The sequence below is a fragment of the Pavona decussata genome, unplaced genomic scaffold (genome assembly GCF_977016875.1).
Source record: "Pavona decussata unplaced genomic scaffold, jaPavDecu1.1 SCAFFOLD_383, whole genome shotgun sequence".
Classification (NCBI taxonomy): domain Eukaryota; kingdom Metazoa; phylum Cnidaria; class Anthozoa; order Scleractinia; family Agariciidae; genus Pavona; species Pavona decussata.
The window spans coordinates 635001-651324 of record NW_028145756.1 but is presented as its reverse complement, the minus strand read 5'-3'; the positions used below and the strand labels follow the sequence as shown (position 1 = coordinate 651324).

Genomic DNA, 16324 nt, shown 5'->3' with positions numbered 1-16324 from the left:
AATCTTGTTATATTTGTTATTCTTGCGATTCTTGCGATATTTGTAATGAACGGTTTTAGCTAGCAAGGAAAATCCTTGTTACTTTTGCGATATTTGCGATATTTGCGGGGATTTCGGGGCCCCTCTTGCCTTCAAGTTCTTCTAAGTCTTGAATCTCGTTATATTTGTTATTCTTGCGATTTTTGCGATATTTGTAATGAACGATTTTAGCTAGCAAGGAAAATCCTTGTTACTTTTGCGATATTTGCGATATTTGCGGGGATTTCGGGGCCCCTCTTGCCTCCAAGTTCTTCTAAGTCTTGTATCTTGTTATATTTGTTATTCTTGCGATTCTTGCGATATTTGTAATGAACGGTTTTAGCTAGCAAGGAAAATCCTTGTTACTTTTGCGATATTTGCGGGGATTTTGGGGCCCCTCTTTCCTTCAAGTTCTTCTAAGTCTTGAATCTTGTTATATTTTTTATTCTTGCGATTTTTGCGATATTTGTAATGAACGATTTTAGCTAGCAAGGAAAATCCTTGTTACTTTTGCGATATTTGCGGGGATTTCGGGGCCCCTCTTGCCTTCAAGTTCTTCTAAGTCTTGTATCTTGTTATATTTGTTATTCTTGCGATTCTTGCGATATTTGTAATGAACGGTTTTAGCTAGCAAGGAAAATCCTTGTTACTTTTGCGATATTTGCGGGGATTTTGGGGCCCCTCTTGCCTTCAAGTTCTTCTAAGTCTTGAATCTTGCTATATTTGTTATTCTTGCGATTTTTGCGATATTTGTAATGAACGATTTTAGCTAGCAAGGAAAATCCTTGTTACTTTTGCGATATTTGCGATATTTGCAGGGATTTCGGGGCCCCTCTTGCCTTCAAGTTCTTCTAAGTCTTGAATCTTGTTATATTTGTTATTCTTGCGATTCTTGCGATATTTGTAATGAACGATTTTAGCTAGCAAGGAAAATCCTTGTTACTTTTGCGATATTTGCGATTTTTGCGGAGATTTCGGGGCCCCCCTTGCCTTCAAGTTCTTCTAAGTCTTGAATCTTGTTATATTTGTTATTCTTGCGATTTTTGCGATATTTGTAATGAACGGTTTTAGCTAGCAAAGAAAATCCTTGTTACTTTTGCGATATTTGCAGGGATTTCGGGGCCCCTCTTGCCTTCAAGTTCTTCTAAGTCTTGAATCTTGTTACATTTGTTATTCTTGCGATTCTTGCGATATTTGTAATGAACGGTTTTAGCTAGCAAGGAAAATCCTTGTTACTTTTGCGATATTTGCGATATTTGCGGAGATTTCGGGGCCCTTCTTGCCTTCAAGTTCCTTGAAGTCTTGAATCTTGCTACATTTGTTATTCTTGCGATTTTTGCGATATTTGTAATGAACGATTTTAGCTAGCAAGGAAAATCCTTGTTACTTTTGCGATATTTGCGATATTTGCGGGGATTTCGGGGCCCCCCTTGCCTTCAAGTTCTTCTAAGTCTTGAATCTTGTTATATTTGTTATTCTTGCGATTCTTGCGATATTTGTAATGAACGGTTTTAGCTAGCAAGGAAAATCCTTGTTACTTCTGCGATATTTGCGGGGATTTCGGGGCCCCTCTTGCCTTCAAGTTCTTCTAAGTCTTGAATCTTGTTATATTTGTTATTCTTGCGATTCTTGCGATATTTGTAATGAACGATTTTAGCTAGCAAGGAAAATCCTTGTTACTTTTGCGATATTTGCGATATTTGCGGGGATTTCGGGGCCCCTCTTGCCTCCAAGTTTTTCTAAGTCTTGAATCTTGTTATATTTGTTATTCTTGCGATTCTTGCGATATTTGTAATGAACGGTTTAAGCTAGCAAGGAAAATCCTTGTTACTTTTGCGATATTTGCGATATTTGCGGGGATTTCGGGGCCCCTCTTTCCTTCAAGTTCTTCTAAGTCTGGAATCTTGTTATATTTGTTATTCTTGCGATTTTTGCGATATTTGTAATGAACGATTTTAGCTAGCAAGGAAAATCCTTGTTACTTTTGCGATATTTGCGGGGATTTCGGGGCCCCTCTTGCCTTCAAGTTCTTCTAAGTCTTGAATCTTGTTATATTTGTTATTCTTGCGATTCTTGCGATATTTGTAATGAACGGTTTTAGCTAGCAAAGAAAATCCTTGTTACTTTTGCGATATTTGCGGGGATTTCGGGGCCCCTCTTGCCTTCAAGTTCTTCTAAGTCTTGAATCTTGTTACATTTGTTATTCTTGCGATTCTTGCGATATTTGTAATGAACGGTTTGAGCTAGCAAGGAAAATCCTTGTTACTTTTGCGATATTTGCGATATTTGCGGAGATTTCGGGGCCCCTCTTGCCTTCAAGTTCTTCTAAGTCTTGAATCTTGTTATATTTGTTATTCTTGCGATTCTTGCGATATTTGTAATGAACGATTTTAGCTAGCAAGGAAAATCCTTGTTACTTTTGCGATATTTGCGATATTTGCGGCGATTTCGGGGCCCCCCTTGCCTTCAAGTTCTTCTAAGTCTTGAATCTTGTTATATTTGTTATTCTTGCGATTTTTGCGATATTCGTAATGAACGGTTTTAGCTAGCAAGGAAAATCCTTGTTACTTTTGCGATATTTGCGGGGATTTCGGGGCCCCTCTTGCCTTCAAGTTCTTCTAAGTCTTGAATCTTGTTACATTTGTTATTCTTGCGATTCTTGCGATATTTGTAATGAACGGTTTTATCTAGCAAGGAAAATCCTTGTTACTTTTGCGATATTTGCGATATTTGCGGAGATTTCGGGGCCCTTCTTGTCTTCAAGTTCCTTGAAGTCTTGAATCTTGCTACATTTGTTATTCTTGCGATTTTTGCGATATTTGTAATGAACGATTTTAGCTAGCAAGGAAAATCCTTGTTACTTTTGCGATATTTGCGATATTTGCGGGGATTTCGGGGCCCCTCTTGCCTCCAAGTTTTTCTAAGTCTTGAATCTTGTTATATTTGTTATTCTTGCGATTCTTGCGATATTTGTAATGAACGGTTTAAGCTAGCAAGGAAAATCCTTGTTACTTTTGCGATATTTGCGATATTTGCGGGGATTTCGGGGCCCCTCTTTCCTTCAAGTTCTTCTAAGTCTTGAATCTCGTTATATTTGTTATTCTTGCGATTTTTGCGATATTTGTAATGAACGATTTTAGCTAGCAAGGAAAATCCTTGTTACTTTTGCGATATTTGCGATATTTGCGGGGATTTCGGGGCCCCTCTTGCCTTCAAGTTCTTCTAAGTCTTGAATCTTGTTATATTTGTTATTCTTGCGATTCTTGCGATATTTGTAATGAACGGTTTTAGCTAGCAAAGAAAATCCTTGTTACTTTTGCGATATTTGCGATATTTGCGGGGATTTCGGGGCCCCTCTTGCCTTCAAGTTCTTCTAAGTCTTGAATCTTGTTACATTTGTTATTCTTGCGATTCTTGCGATATTTGTAATGAACGGTTTGAGCTAGCAAGGAAAATCCTTGTTACTTTTGCGATATTTGCGATATTTGCGGAGATTTCGGGGCCCTTCTTGCCTTCAAGTTCCTTTAAGTCTTGAATCTTGCTCATTTGTTATTCTTGCGATTTTTGCGATGTTTGTAATGAACGATTTTAGCTAGCAAGGAAAATCCTTGTTACTTTTGCGATATTTGCGATATTTGCGGGGATTTCGGGGTCCCTCTTGCCTCCAAGTTCTTCTAAGTCTTGAATCTTGTTATATTTGTTATTCTTGCGATTCTTGCGATATTTGTAATGAACGGTTTAAGCTAGCAAGGAAAATCCTTGTTACTTTTGCGATATTTGCGATATTTGCGGGGATTTCGGTGCCCCTCTTTCCTTCAAGTTCTTCTAAGTCTTGAATCTCGTTATATTTGTTATTCTTGCGATTTTTGCGATATTTGTAATGAACGATTTTAGCTAGCAAGGAAAATCCTTGTTACTTTTGCGATATTTGCGATATTTGCGGGGATTTCGGGGCCCCTCTTGCCTTCAAGTTCTTCTAAGTCTTGAATCTCGTTATATTTGTTATTCTTGCGATTTTTGCGATATTTGTAATGAACGATTTTAGCTAGCAAGGAAAATCCTTGTTACTTTTGCGATATTTGCGATATTTGCGGGGATTTCGGGGCCCCTCTTGCCTTCAAGTTCTTCTAAGTCTTGAATCTTGTTATATTTGTTATTCTTGCGATTCTTGCGATATTTGTAATGAACGGTTTTAGCTAGCCAGGAAAATCCTTGTTACTTTTGCGATATTTGCGGGGATTTCGGGGCCCCTCTTGCCTTCAAGTTCTTCTAAGTCTTGAATCTTGTTATATTTGTTATTCTTGCGATTCTTGCGATATTTGTAATGAACGATTTTAGCTAGCAAGGAAAATCCTTGTTACTTTTGCGATATTTGCGATATTTGCGGGGATTTCGGGGCCCCTCTTGCCTCCAAGTTTTTCTAAGTCTTGAATCTTGTTATATTTGTTATTCTTGCGATTCTTGCGATATTTGTAATGAACGGTTTAAGCTAGCAAGGAAAATCCTTGTTACTTTTGCGATATTTGCGATATTTGCGGGGATTTCGGGGCCCCTCTTTCCTTCAAGTTCTTCTAAGTCTGGAATCTTGTTATATTTGTTATTCTTGCGATTTTTGCGATATTTGTAATGAACGATTTTAGCTAGCAAGGAAAATCCTTGTTACTTTTGCGATATTTGCGGGGATTTCGGGGCCCCTCTTGCCTTCAAGTTCTTCTAAGTCTTGAATCTTTTTATATTTGTTATTCTTGCGATTCTTGCGATATTTGTAATGAACGGTTTTAGCTAGCAAAGAAAATCCTTGTTACTTTTGCGATATTTGCGGGGATTTCGGGGCCCCTCTTGCCTTCAAGTTCTTCTAAGTCTTGAATCTTGTTTCATTTGTTATTCTTGCGATTCTTGCGATATTTGTAATGAACGGTTTGAGCTAGCAAGGAAAATCCTTGTTACTTTTGCGATATTTGCGATATTTGCGGAGATTTCGGGGCCCCTCTTGCCTTCAAGTTCTTCTAAGTCTTGAATCTTGTTATATTTGTTATTCTTGCGATTTTTGCGATATTTGTAATGAACGATTTTAGCTAGCAAGGAAAATCCTTGTTACTTTTGCGATATTTGCGATATTTGCGGCGATTTCGGGGCCCCCCTTGCCTTCAAGTTCTTCTAAGTCTTGAATCTTGTTATAATTGTTATTCTTGCGATTTTTGCGATATTTGTAATGAACGGTTTTAGCTAGCAAGGAAAATCCTTGTTACTTTTGCGATATTTGCGGGGATTTCGGGGCCCCTCTTGCCTTCAAGTTCTTCTAAGTCTTGAATCTTGTTACATTTGTTATTCTTGCGATTCTTGCGATATTTGTAATGAACGGTTTTATCTAGCAAGGAAAATCCTTGTTACTTTTGCGATATTTGCGATATTTGCGGAGATTTCGGGGCCCTTCTTGTCTTCAAGTTCCTTGAAGTCTTGAATCTTGCTACATTTGTTATTCTTGCGATTTTTGCGATATTTGTAATGAACGATTTTAGCTAGCAAGGAAAATCCTTGTTACTTTTGCGATATTTGCGATATTTGCGGGGATTTCGGGGCCCCTCTTGCCTCCAAGTTTTTCTAAGTCTTGAATCTTGTTATATTTGTTATTCTTGCGATTCTTGCGATATTTGTAATGAACGGTTTAAGCTAGCAAGGAAAATCCTTGTTACTTTTGCGATATTTGCGATATTTGCGGGGATTTCGGGGCCCCTCTTTCCTTCAAGTTCTTCTAAGTCTTGAATCTCGTTATATTTGTTATTCTTGCGATTTTTGCGATATTTGTAATGAACGATTTTAGCTAGCAAGGAAAATCCTTGTTACTTTTGCGATATTTGCGATATTTGCGGGGATTTCGGGGCCCCTCTTGCCTTCAAGTTCTTCTAAGTCTTGAATCTTGTTATATTTGTTATTCTTGCGATTCTTGCGATATTTGTAATGAACGGTTTTAGCTAGCAAAGAAAATCCTTGTTACTTTTGCGATATTTGCGATATTTGCGGGGATTTCGGGGCCCCTCTTGCCTTCAAGTTCTTCTAAGTCTTGAATCTTGTTACATTTGTTATTCTTGCGATTCTTGCGATATTTGTAATGAACGGTTTGAGCTAGCAAGGAAAATCCTTGTTACTTTTGCGATATTTGCGATATTTGCGGAGATTTCGGGGCCCTTCTTGCCTTCAAGTTCCTTTAAGTCTTGAATCTTGCTCATTTGTTATTCTTGCGATTTTTGCGATGTTTGTAATGAACGATTTTAGCTAGCAAGGAAAATCCTTGTTACTTTTGCGATATTTGCGATATTTGCGGGGATTTCGGGGTCCCTCTTGCCTCCAAGTTCTTCTAAGTCTTGAATCTTGTTATATTTGTTATTCTTGCGATTCTTGCGATATTTGTAATGAACGGTTTAAGCTAGCAAGGAAAATCCTTGTTACTTTTGCGATATTTGCGATATTTGCGGGGATTTCGGTGCCCCTCTTTCCTTCAAGTTCTTCTAAGTCTTGAATCTCGTTATATTTGTTATTCTTGCGATTTTTGCGATATTTGTAATGAACGATTTTAGCTAGCAAGGAAAATCCTTGTTACTTTTGCGATATTTGCGATATTTGCGGGGATTTCGGGGCCCCTCTTGCCTTCAAGTTCTTCTAAGTCTTGAATCTCGTTATATTTGTTATTCTTGCGATTTTTGCGATATTTGTAATGAACGATTTTAGCTAGCAAGGAAAATCCTTGTTACTTTTGCGATATTTGCGATATTTGCGGGGATTTCGGGGCCCCTCTTGCCTTCAAGTTCTTCTAAGTCTTGAATCTTGTTATATTTGTTATTCTTGCGATTCTTGCGATATTTGTAATGAACGGTTTGAGCTAGCGAGGAAAATCCTTGTTACTTTTGCGATATTTGCGATATTTGCGGAGATTTCGGGGCCCTTCTTGCCTTCAAGTTCCTTTAAGTCTTGAATCTTGCTCATTTGTTATTCTTGCGATTTTTGCGATATTTGTAATGAACGGTTTTAGCTAGCAAGGAAAATCCTTGTTACTTTTGCGATATTTGCGATATTTGCGGGGATTTCGGGGCCCCTCTTGCCTCCAAGTTCTTCTAAGTCTTGAATCTTGTTATATTTGTTATTCTTGCGATTCTTGCGATATTTGTAATGAACGGTTTTAGCTAGCAAGGAAAATCCTTGTTACTTTTGCGAAAATAATTTGCTAGCAAATTCTTGCTAACAAGGTCGATCCTGGACATATCTCAAATAATTTCCAGATGTTCGTTCGGAGTGATTCGCATCACGCCATGGATTTAGAATGAAGACGGAAAATCAATTTTAAACGCTGTCTTGCTCCGATTAAGCCGATTCCGTTGTAGAAAGCTAGACTTGTGCGCTTAAAGACCGGGTTTTAGGTCAGATTTAAGATGCGTTGGCGCCGTTAAAGTGCCCATATCTGATTTTTTTTTATTTTCTCATCTGAATCTAAACATCACCCTAAGAACGTCAGTGAAAAAAATTTACAATTTGCGTAAAACGCAAATTTTTTTATGAATTTTATAAGACGTTCAAATTTGCCGCCTTTTTGGCCCACCATTCGCATTAGTCTACTCTCGGTTTAGCAAGAGCTGTGACGTAGATTCAGGAACACGTGACTTCGGCCTTTATCTGAATCTCACCGAAAACAAGTCGCATTATTTCTGCACGTTTCTTGAAAATGCCGGAAAGATGTGTTGCAGCGAGATGTGGAAACATCAAAGACGAAGCGAATGGAATAAGCATGCACAGGATTCCTGTCTTTGGCACCACATGCCCGTAAAGACTGAGGAGACGAAAGAAATGGATCGATTTGATGCTGTAGCGGAGGAAGATGTGGACGCGCGCCTGGAAAGACCTCGTCCTTGTGCTCGATGCACTTCAATGACGAGGATTACACAAGGTTGATGAATTCAGGTTTAAACTTAAAACGTGAACTGAAGTAGGATGACAACGGCGTTTGTGTTTATTCTTCAAAACATGCTAAGCGAAAGGAAGACGAAGACCAAGAGCCACCTTCGAAGAGGAGCAGGGAAAAGCGAATGGTAAGGTATCGATACTGAATATTCACACCCGCTTGTGACATTCTAAGCATTGTAACCTTCTGAGGTTTATAGTTTGACCTCAACGTTAACTCAGTCGCAAGTTTTATAAAATATGGCGTAATTTTTTTGGTATATATTCTCATAGATCGTGAGATCCGCGAAGTTTCGTTGAGACCAAGCTCTCAAAAAATACTAGCACAAATGCTAGCACTGATGTTAATAGATGGATGCGAGAACAGTCGCACTCGGCGAACACAGAAAACATTGTAAACCATGATGCAGATAGGGTAGATAAACTCAACGAGCTCAAACAGATATTGTACACACATGTGTTGCAGAATTCTGCAAACAATAAAAATAATAAGAAGTATAACAGTGTTATCTCTGAAAACCTAACCACCACAACGGGGGTTCAAAATAGAAAAAGGGCACAAAACAAATAACAAGCGCAAAGAGCGCAGAGAAAAAATTGGCTAAAAAACGGATTGAGACACAAAGAGAAAAACACGAGAAATTCATGAAGAATTCTTCAAACCAACAACTTAGCGACAGCCTGTTAGCATTATTTCTAAAGGGCTCAAATTTGTCCCGACACCGGTGACAGACACGAATTACATTAGACGCCAACTCTTGTTAGACTTCGAACATTTCGCAAGACGTATGCGCCTAAAAGATACAATAGATTTCGTAAACTTTATAGGGAAGACCAAGGTCTCTCAAGATACTATCTTAGTATCAATGGATGCAACAAGCTTGTATACAAATATACCACAGGAGGAGGGAATTACAAAGTATGCAAAGCATACGAGGCATTCCACAGCAATAAACTTCCTATACCGTCACACTACCTCAAAGAAATACTCAAACTTATTCTTCAGAAAAATTCATTCCAAGTTGTTGGAAACAATTATCTTCAGACCCATGGAACTGCAATATTAATGGGTACAAAAATGGCCGTTGCGTTTGCAAACATACGGCCGATATGGAAACAAAAGTGATAAGTCAAAGCAAAACAAAACCAATAGAATGGAAACGTTTTATTGATGACATTTTCTCACTGTGGGACAGTGACAAAAAGGAAATTAACCTGTTCATTGAACAAGCTAACAACTTCCATCTTACAATTAAATTTACGGCCGAAATTTCAGCGAACGAGACAAGCTATTATTATCACAGTTCAACACGTGTCCTTCCTGTAGTTCCGCGAGAACAATGTCGCTAGTCAGCGCTTCCCAATTGCCTTCGAGTTCCTTGCAGCGGTAGCACTCGCTGATATTTGCTAGCAGATCACGGCTACAGTTACCACAAGTACATCTACAAGGAAAATAATTCGTTCGAATGTATGTGAGTACTTGGCCATAATTTTGACAGATGATAATGACGAACGCGTATGCAAAATGCAAGGTGAGAACTTTACCAGCCACTAACACGCACTCTATTCTCCAAGCGTTTCGTTAAATCTTCCTCGAGTCGTCGCTTCTCCTCTTGTTCCATGCGATATCTTTTTAGCCATTCATCGTCTGCTATTGGTTCGTCCGCGTACGGTTCGAGTGTATCATCATCTTCACACGTATTACTTGTTTCGTGGACGCTATCTATCGCCTCGACTTCGACGCTTTCAAATTCATCCTAGCTGCTTTCTTCAGCGGTTTGCTCACTTTCTGTGTCAGATAAGTTGTCTGCCATGCAGCGTACTTGTTTGGAGCGAATTTTTCCCTTCCTACCGGTGAATCTCACGAATCTTTCTGCCGCGAATGTACTTTACTGAAGGTCATGTGAGTGCATTGACTCGAGAGTTCCTGAATGTGCGTCACAGACTATGTCACGTGGCCCTATTGTGAGCCCGTCGGCATTCCCATCAGCGGGGCGGGTGGACCGCAATAAAATAGGATTTTAAAGATTTGTAAAATTCATAAAAGAATCGCGTTTCATGCAAATCGAAAAAAAATTTCGCGGACGTTCTTCGCGTAATGTAAAGATTTAGATGAGAAAATAAAAAAAAATCCGTTATGAGCACTTTAATAATTGCCAAATGTCACACTTGTTTAGTCGGATCACAGGTCATGTTTCATTTCACTTAGACGTCAATATCACGTATAATTCCTAAGAAAAGCCCCTCTTTTCTCTTTCATAGTATTTCCTGACCTTACTTTCTTGTGATGAACCGTAACTGGAGTATTGTTAATGACTAGCATATTCCTTCAGCTTAGACAGTCTCAAAATGTGCTCAATTTCTGTAGCCATCTTTTTGAAAATCAGCTCAGATAGCTCAATGGTATAAGTCAAATGAGTCCAATGAGCATGAACAAATGAAAATATGGTGCATATTTTATAGCCCTGCTTGTCTAAATCACTATTTTTTTTTTTTTGTCAAGCAATGTAACTGATGTTAACAGACAGCCCTGAAGCCCGAACTTAGCCTGTCATTTCAGGATATGTTGTATCTAAGAAGCCTGTTAGCCTTTGTTTGATGGCACTCATAATGGACATGATTTCTAGCCCAAAAATACATTTCTTGAAAGCACCGTTTGTTGTTCATTTGATTGCTACAGATCATTCTGTAGTGATTTATGATGCAAAGCAGAATATCAATCCTTTCTGGAAAATTCGAGCCTATACCCTTGTGCTATCTGAGCTGATTTTCCAGAAGGTGGCTACAGAAATTGACGTTTCTGTTAACTTATTTTAAGACTTTTAAAGGGGCCAGTAGATGGTGAGACTGAGATTCAAATAGACCTGTAGTGCATAGTTTCATGATTTGTCTATTTCTAAAACAGCAATATCCAATGGCAAAAGCAAACAATAGTCTCTCCTGTACTTACATAGATGAAGTGTAATTGCCACGAGGAAGTTTACGAAGCCATTTACATGTTATTGACCTGAAATAGATTATAATTTTTTCATGCTGCTGTTATTGTATTAACGCCAGAAATCAATAGCACAAGTTATCACTGGCGAAAAGTTTCTACATTAATTAACGTCTACATGAGCAAGTCTTTACAAACCTGACATATCCTTAAACAACTAGAATGTTTTTTTTTGTTTGGAAAAATTCAGTGCCTTTTTTATTAGTTCTGGGATCACACTGAATGGCGTAATGATTTCATATTAAAGAAAGTGCTCAATATTGGGTCCCAAGACATCAAAAAATACTGAAGCAGTTTAATATATTAAATTATCAAGTAACATAATGTTTTTTTTCCGGAAGTCTTTTAAACTTACAGTTTGGCCTTGGCTGTCATGTCATTAAATACACCATCTGGTAGGAATGTGAACGGATTATCAAAAAGTGTTCTGGAAGAGAATAAAATAATTATTTTCAGTTCGTATAGTTTTACAAAATTAAGATCTGTAAGCTAGAAATTAACATACACCGTCATCTTTGAATGTAAGGTTCTCACGCATCAGTAAATACAAATTAAAGTAAGCCTATCTTCCACAAATCCCGAACGAACTTGGTCAATGAGTGCTATTTTTCTTGAAAAATTAATAAACCTCTATGGTGAAAGCTATTAAACGATAATTTCAATGGTACAAATGCTTAGTAAACACTGAGATGGCGTGTGCGAGACTCAAGGGTTTTTCTTCAACGGGAACGCAAGGTGCTCTAGTGATAACGTTACTCCTCGATACGACTTACAATATTTCCAGATCATGGAGGCCATAAAACGCTCTCTGATCAATACTCTTGATTGTATTACTATGGAGGAACCTAAAACAACAAAACCAGTAATGTTAAAAACGTTGAATTGTAAAAAGGCGTTATCTCCATCAAGGCTGGGAGGTATTACGTCTTCTTGGTTACCCTCGGTATTTGCTTAGGTGTTACGAGAACAGGAAACTCGACAAAGACAAATAGTTTTCCTAAGCAGTTAGAGGATGTGATTTGTAAATATCCTATCGATCAACTGCACGGTTAAAAGAACTTCAAGGATTAACGGCTTGGCCTTTTTTTTTTTTTTTTTTTTTTTTTTTTTTTTTTTTTTCCAGAAGCAGGTAGGTAATGATTAACCGTAGTTTTGTAGAGAACAGAAGCATTCCTTGGGTGCCAAAATGGGTTTCAGACTCAACTATCAACGTTAGTGTCACTTATAATATCAAGATGAGGCAACTGATCTCAATAAGAAGTATTTTGAAACACAACTCAGGTGTATACAAAATGTTTCTGAGTCAAAGCCCTTCACTTTCCACTCAGCTTGATTCTCATAAATGAAATACATGAAAGTTTACTGTAAATCCGGCTTTTGTATAGAATGTGGACAAACAATTGACTAACCTTTAAGCACCATTTTGCAAATACGGGTTCATTGTTGATACTTTACAATGGGAACTATATCGTCAACTACTTTGTAACGGATCAAGACACTTAGATTAGTGGATTACAACAGCTAGCTCTCTCACTTTTGTCTTTTTGTATATTACTTACAAGGACCGCAGAGAAGTGTCAGAAAAAGTATTGTTCGGGATGGACTTTAGTTTATTTTTGATCATCATCCTGTAGAAAAGACAAAATGATGAAAGATTGCAAATACATGAAGAAACTTAGAAGCCATTGTCTGCTTTAACTTTGTTACCTTATAAAGTAAGCTATGTTTTAATGACTTTACTTCCCTCCATATCATCAGGGCCAGTTCAGGAAGCTTTCCTAAGTAAGATGTATCCTATGAACTGTTTCTTAAGAATAGGCCCTTGTTAGACTAACAATAGACTATCGTTCGGGAAAAATTCTTAGTATACATCTTAACTTAGGAAGGCTTCCTAGATTTGGCCACAAAAAACGAAAATTGAAACTGAAGTTCTTGAAAACAAACAAAGAAAACAGATCAAAATTCAAACAAACAAACAATGCAATATACCAATTGAATATAGATTCAGGTGATATTGAAATTAACTCACAAAGTCTTTAGACCTTTGAGTCCAGCAAAGGTGTCAAAGCTGATTTGGGTGATGTTGTTGAAGTTTAATCCCCTTCAAAATAACAACAAGAAATACAAGAAAAGATCGACAGTAGAGTTGAGATTGTAAGACCAGAACTTTTCCTTAAAAACTTGAGCTCTCGTTTCTCACAGGGCGGTGCATATATGTGAATCCCAGATCATCCCGTTAGACAGGTAATTCTCAACGCGCTTCAGTTTTCTTAAAAAGAACGTTTATTGATCGGTACGAAACGATTCGAAGCGTGCAAATGGGAGTGAAGCGTTTGTGTAATGTAGCGAAGAGGAGTCAAGGGGAGCGAAGCGGTTTCGTAAAGTAAGAAAAAAATAACGAGATAAGAACTACAACTACAACGAACTTAAAGAGCAAAACGTGGACTAATACAAAAGAAGCGGAAAGTACAGAGGTTTCTGAAATTACTTATGCGTCCGCTTGTGGGAAATCACACAGAGAAAAAATACGTTGAGCCTTACAGACTTGATCTTAACAATGACGTTGACTTGTTGTGAACTAAATCGTACGTCGAAAACATCTCTGGTAAATTAACCGCTACAAAAAATAATTCTTGTCATACATAGAAACCTGAAAGACTGAAAAGGAATACGCGAAACCATAATATTTGGCAGCAACAAAGATAAAAATGTCAGAAATGGCCACTGTAACATACTTATAAAAATGACAATAACAAATTGCGTGAGATATTCTTCTTAACTCTATTCAGCCTGGGAATTGGAGAGGCACAGAGTACCCGAGCGGTCTCTCTCCTACCCCCTCGCGTGCCTCCCAGCTCAGGAATTCAGGAAATACCAGGCTGAATAGGTTTAATTACAATCACAAAAGTATTTAACTTGTATTTGGCTTTGATTAGTATAATAGTGAAAATCAGATCATTGTTGTTCTTTTCGTGCGCCGTGATACAGTTTGTGCTTCTTTTTATCTCTTTCTTTATATGAAAAGCAAGGATTTTCTCTTCATTTCCTCTTTTCATATCATTCATCATACCCTGAAATAACTGGCTTTGTTTAGGCTTTCAGCCCGTCTAGTAACGTCAGTTTCATTGCTTGAAAAACAACTGTGATTTAGGCAAGCAGGGCTATAAAAGTTGCCCCATGTTTTTAACTCCTTTAAGCTCATTTGGATGATACTCTTGTAATAAATAAGGGTTTAATCCAAATGAGATCAAAGAAGTTGAAAACATGGAGAAACTTTTATAGCCCTGCTTGTCTAAATCACAGTTGTTTTTCAAGCAATGAATCTGACGTTACTGGACGGGATGAAAGCCTAAACTAAGCCAGTTATTTCAGGATATGATGAATGAAAGTATTTTTTTTTTTTTTTAAATAGCTTTACCTCAATACTACATAACACACATAACACATACATCTCATAATACACTATCCTTATTACACTTTTTGAAGTACAAAATTAATTGACATGAACCCTTAACTCTCCCAATCCCCCCGCACTTCTTTCTCAAATTAAATAAATAAATAAATAAATAAATAAATAAATAAATAAAAAAGAGTTGTTACGACGATTCAAAAATCGCCCACTTTTCTCTTAAGAATTTCATATTGTTACAAGTGATCCGAAGGGTTTAATCCAAAGGAGATCAAAGAAGTTGAAAACATGGGGAAACTTTTATAGCCCTGCTTGTCTAAATCACAGTTGTTTTTCAAGCAATGAATCTGACGTTACTATAGACGGGCTGAAAGCCTACACTTAGCCAGTTATTTCAGGATATGATGAATGAAAGTAATTTTTTTTAAATATAGCTTTATCTCAATACTACATAACACACATAACACATACATCTCATAATACACTCCCCTTATAACACTTTTTGAAGTACAAAATTAATTGACATGAACCCTTAACTCTCCCAATCCCCCCCCCCCCCCGCACTTCTTTCTCAAAATAAATAAATAAATGAATAAAAAGAGTTGTTACGACGATTCAAAAATCGCCCACTTTTCTCTTAAGAATTTCATATTGTTACAAGTGATCCGAAAGATCAAAATCAAAACAACATAAACAGGACTAAAAGAACACTGGAGAAAGATTGCGGTGTCGTTAAGGCGATTTAGACGGTACGATTTTCTCTTACGACTGTCGCATGCGATTTCTAGAGCACGCGCTGCTTGCGTCATGTAAAAATCGTACACAACTTTCGCCACTAAACATTGCCTTCACCTACGATTGTCGTAGGATTTTAAAACATGTTTTAAAATCCTACGACATTTTTCGTGTTGTGTGCGTCTGTCGTAAGGATGTTGTAGGTTGATTTACACGACGCGATTCGTGTTGTAGGCATGGCGTAAGCGTGTCGCATGCGACAAATCGTAGGCAAAATCGTACCGTCTAAATCGCCCTTTACACATCAACACTGTCAACAGAATTAGCGTTGATTCCATGGCGTGCTTTTCGTTGCACCCTCCCCTGGAAAAAGCAGTCGTTCACATTATAACGCCGTAGTGCTCGAGATCTTCCGTTTCCTTACCTCGATAGACCTGTTCATTAATGATTAATCTGTCGAACTTTGAAAAAAGCAGATTGCTTGACTTTCTTCGCCTTCTTTAAGACGGGATAGAGCTTTGATTGAATTTCCTCTATTTCCTTTGGAAAATCATTGGCAATTTCGATGTTTGTTCCTTTAAGATTCTTCACAAACGACCATACAAACTCCTTATCCTGGTAATGGCAAAATTTGACAATAATTGGTCTGGGTGTCGATGACGGCTTCCGTGGTGTTATGCGGTGGACGCGGTCGAAGCGAATGCACTCCTCATCTTCCTTTGAAATTTTCATCTTTTCCCTGAGGACGTTACGAACTAATGACTCTGGATTGCCGTTTTGTCCTTCATTTTCCTCGATGTTAAAAAAATCGTAATATTTTCTTTTCTTGTATAGGCTTCCAACTTAATGTTGCGACGTTTCAAAGAAAGAAAGCTTCTCTCAAGAGATTCGATATCTTCAGTATTCTTGTTCGTAATGGCGCCCACGCCGGTCGATGCCGTTTTCACTTCTTCCAAATCTTCATTTAAGAACTTCATTGCTTCCTTTAGACTCTTACTTTTACTTTCAACTACTGCCACGCGCGTTTTCAGGATTTCCGTTTCACTGAATAAGCCTAAAAGTTCGTCTAATTTAGCATTCATCTCCAGAAATCTAGCCGAAGTTTCGCAGCAATGGCTCCCACCGTAGTGTTCATCCGTTTTTAAATCGCTCTCCGGTTGTCTTTTGCGGCCTTCTTTTGCCGCGTTCTTCTTCGTGTCCTCAGGACGGCTGTCCGG

General features: G+C 38.0%; 1 protein-coding gene across 3 annotated transcripts in view; it reads right to left on the bottom strand.

Moving 5' to 3' along the window:
- Positions 1–16324, bottom strand: part of LOC146451853 (uncharacterized) — a 97960-nt gene that overhangs the window by 13963 nt on the left and 67673 nt on the right. The window contains exons 8-12 of one of the 3 annotated variants that reach the window (XM_085098548.1): positions 12993–13064; positions 12523–12591; positions 11737–11808; positions 11319–11390; positions 10919–10975 (exon numbers count right to left, since the gene is read on the bottom strand). In XM_085098548.1, the coding sequence (XP_084954674.1) occupies positions 10919–10975; positions 11319–11390; positions 11737–11808; positions 12523–12591; positions 12993–13064 (342 nt within the window). The remainder of the gene's footprint in view (positions 1–10918; positions 10976–11318; positions 11391–11736; positions 11809–12522; positions 12592–12992; positions 13065–16324) is intronic. The other 2 variants (XM_085098546.1, XM_085098547.1) reach the window with 2 other exon arrangements.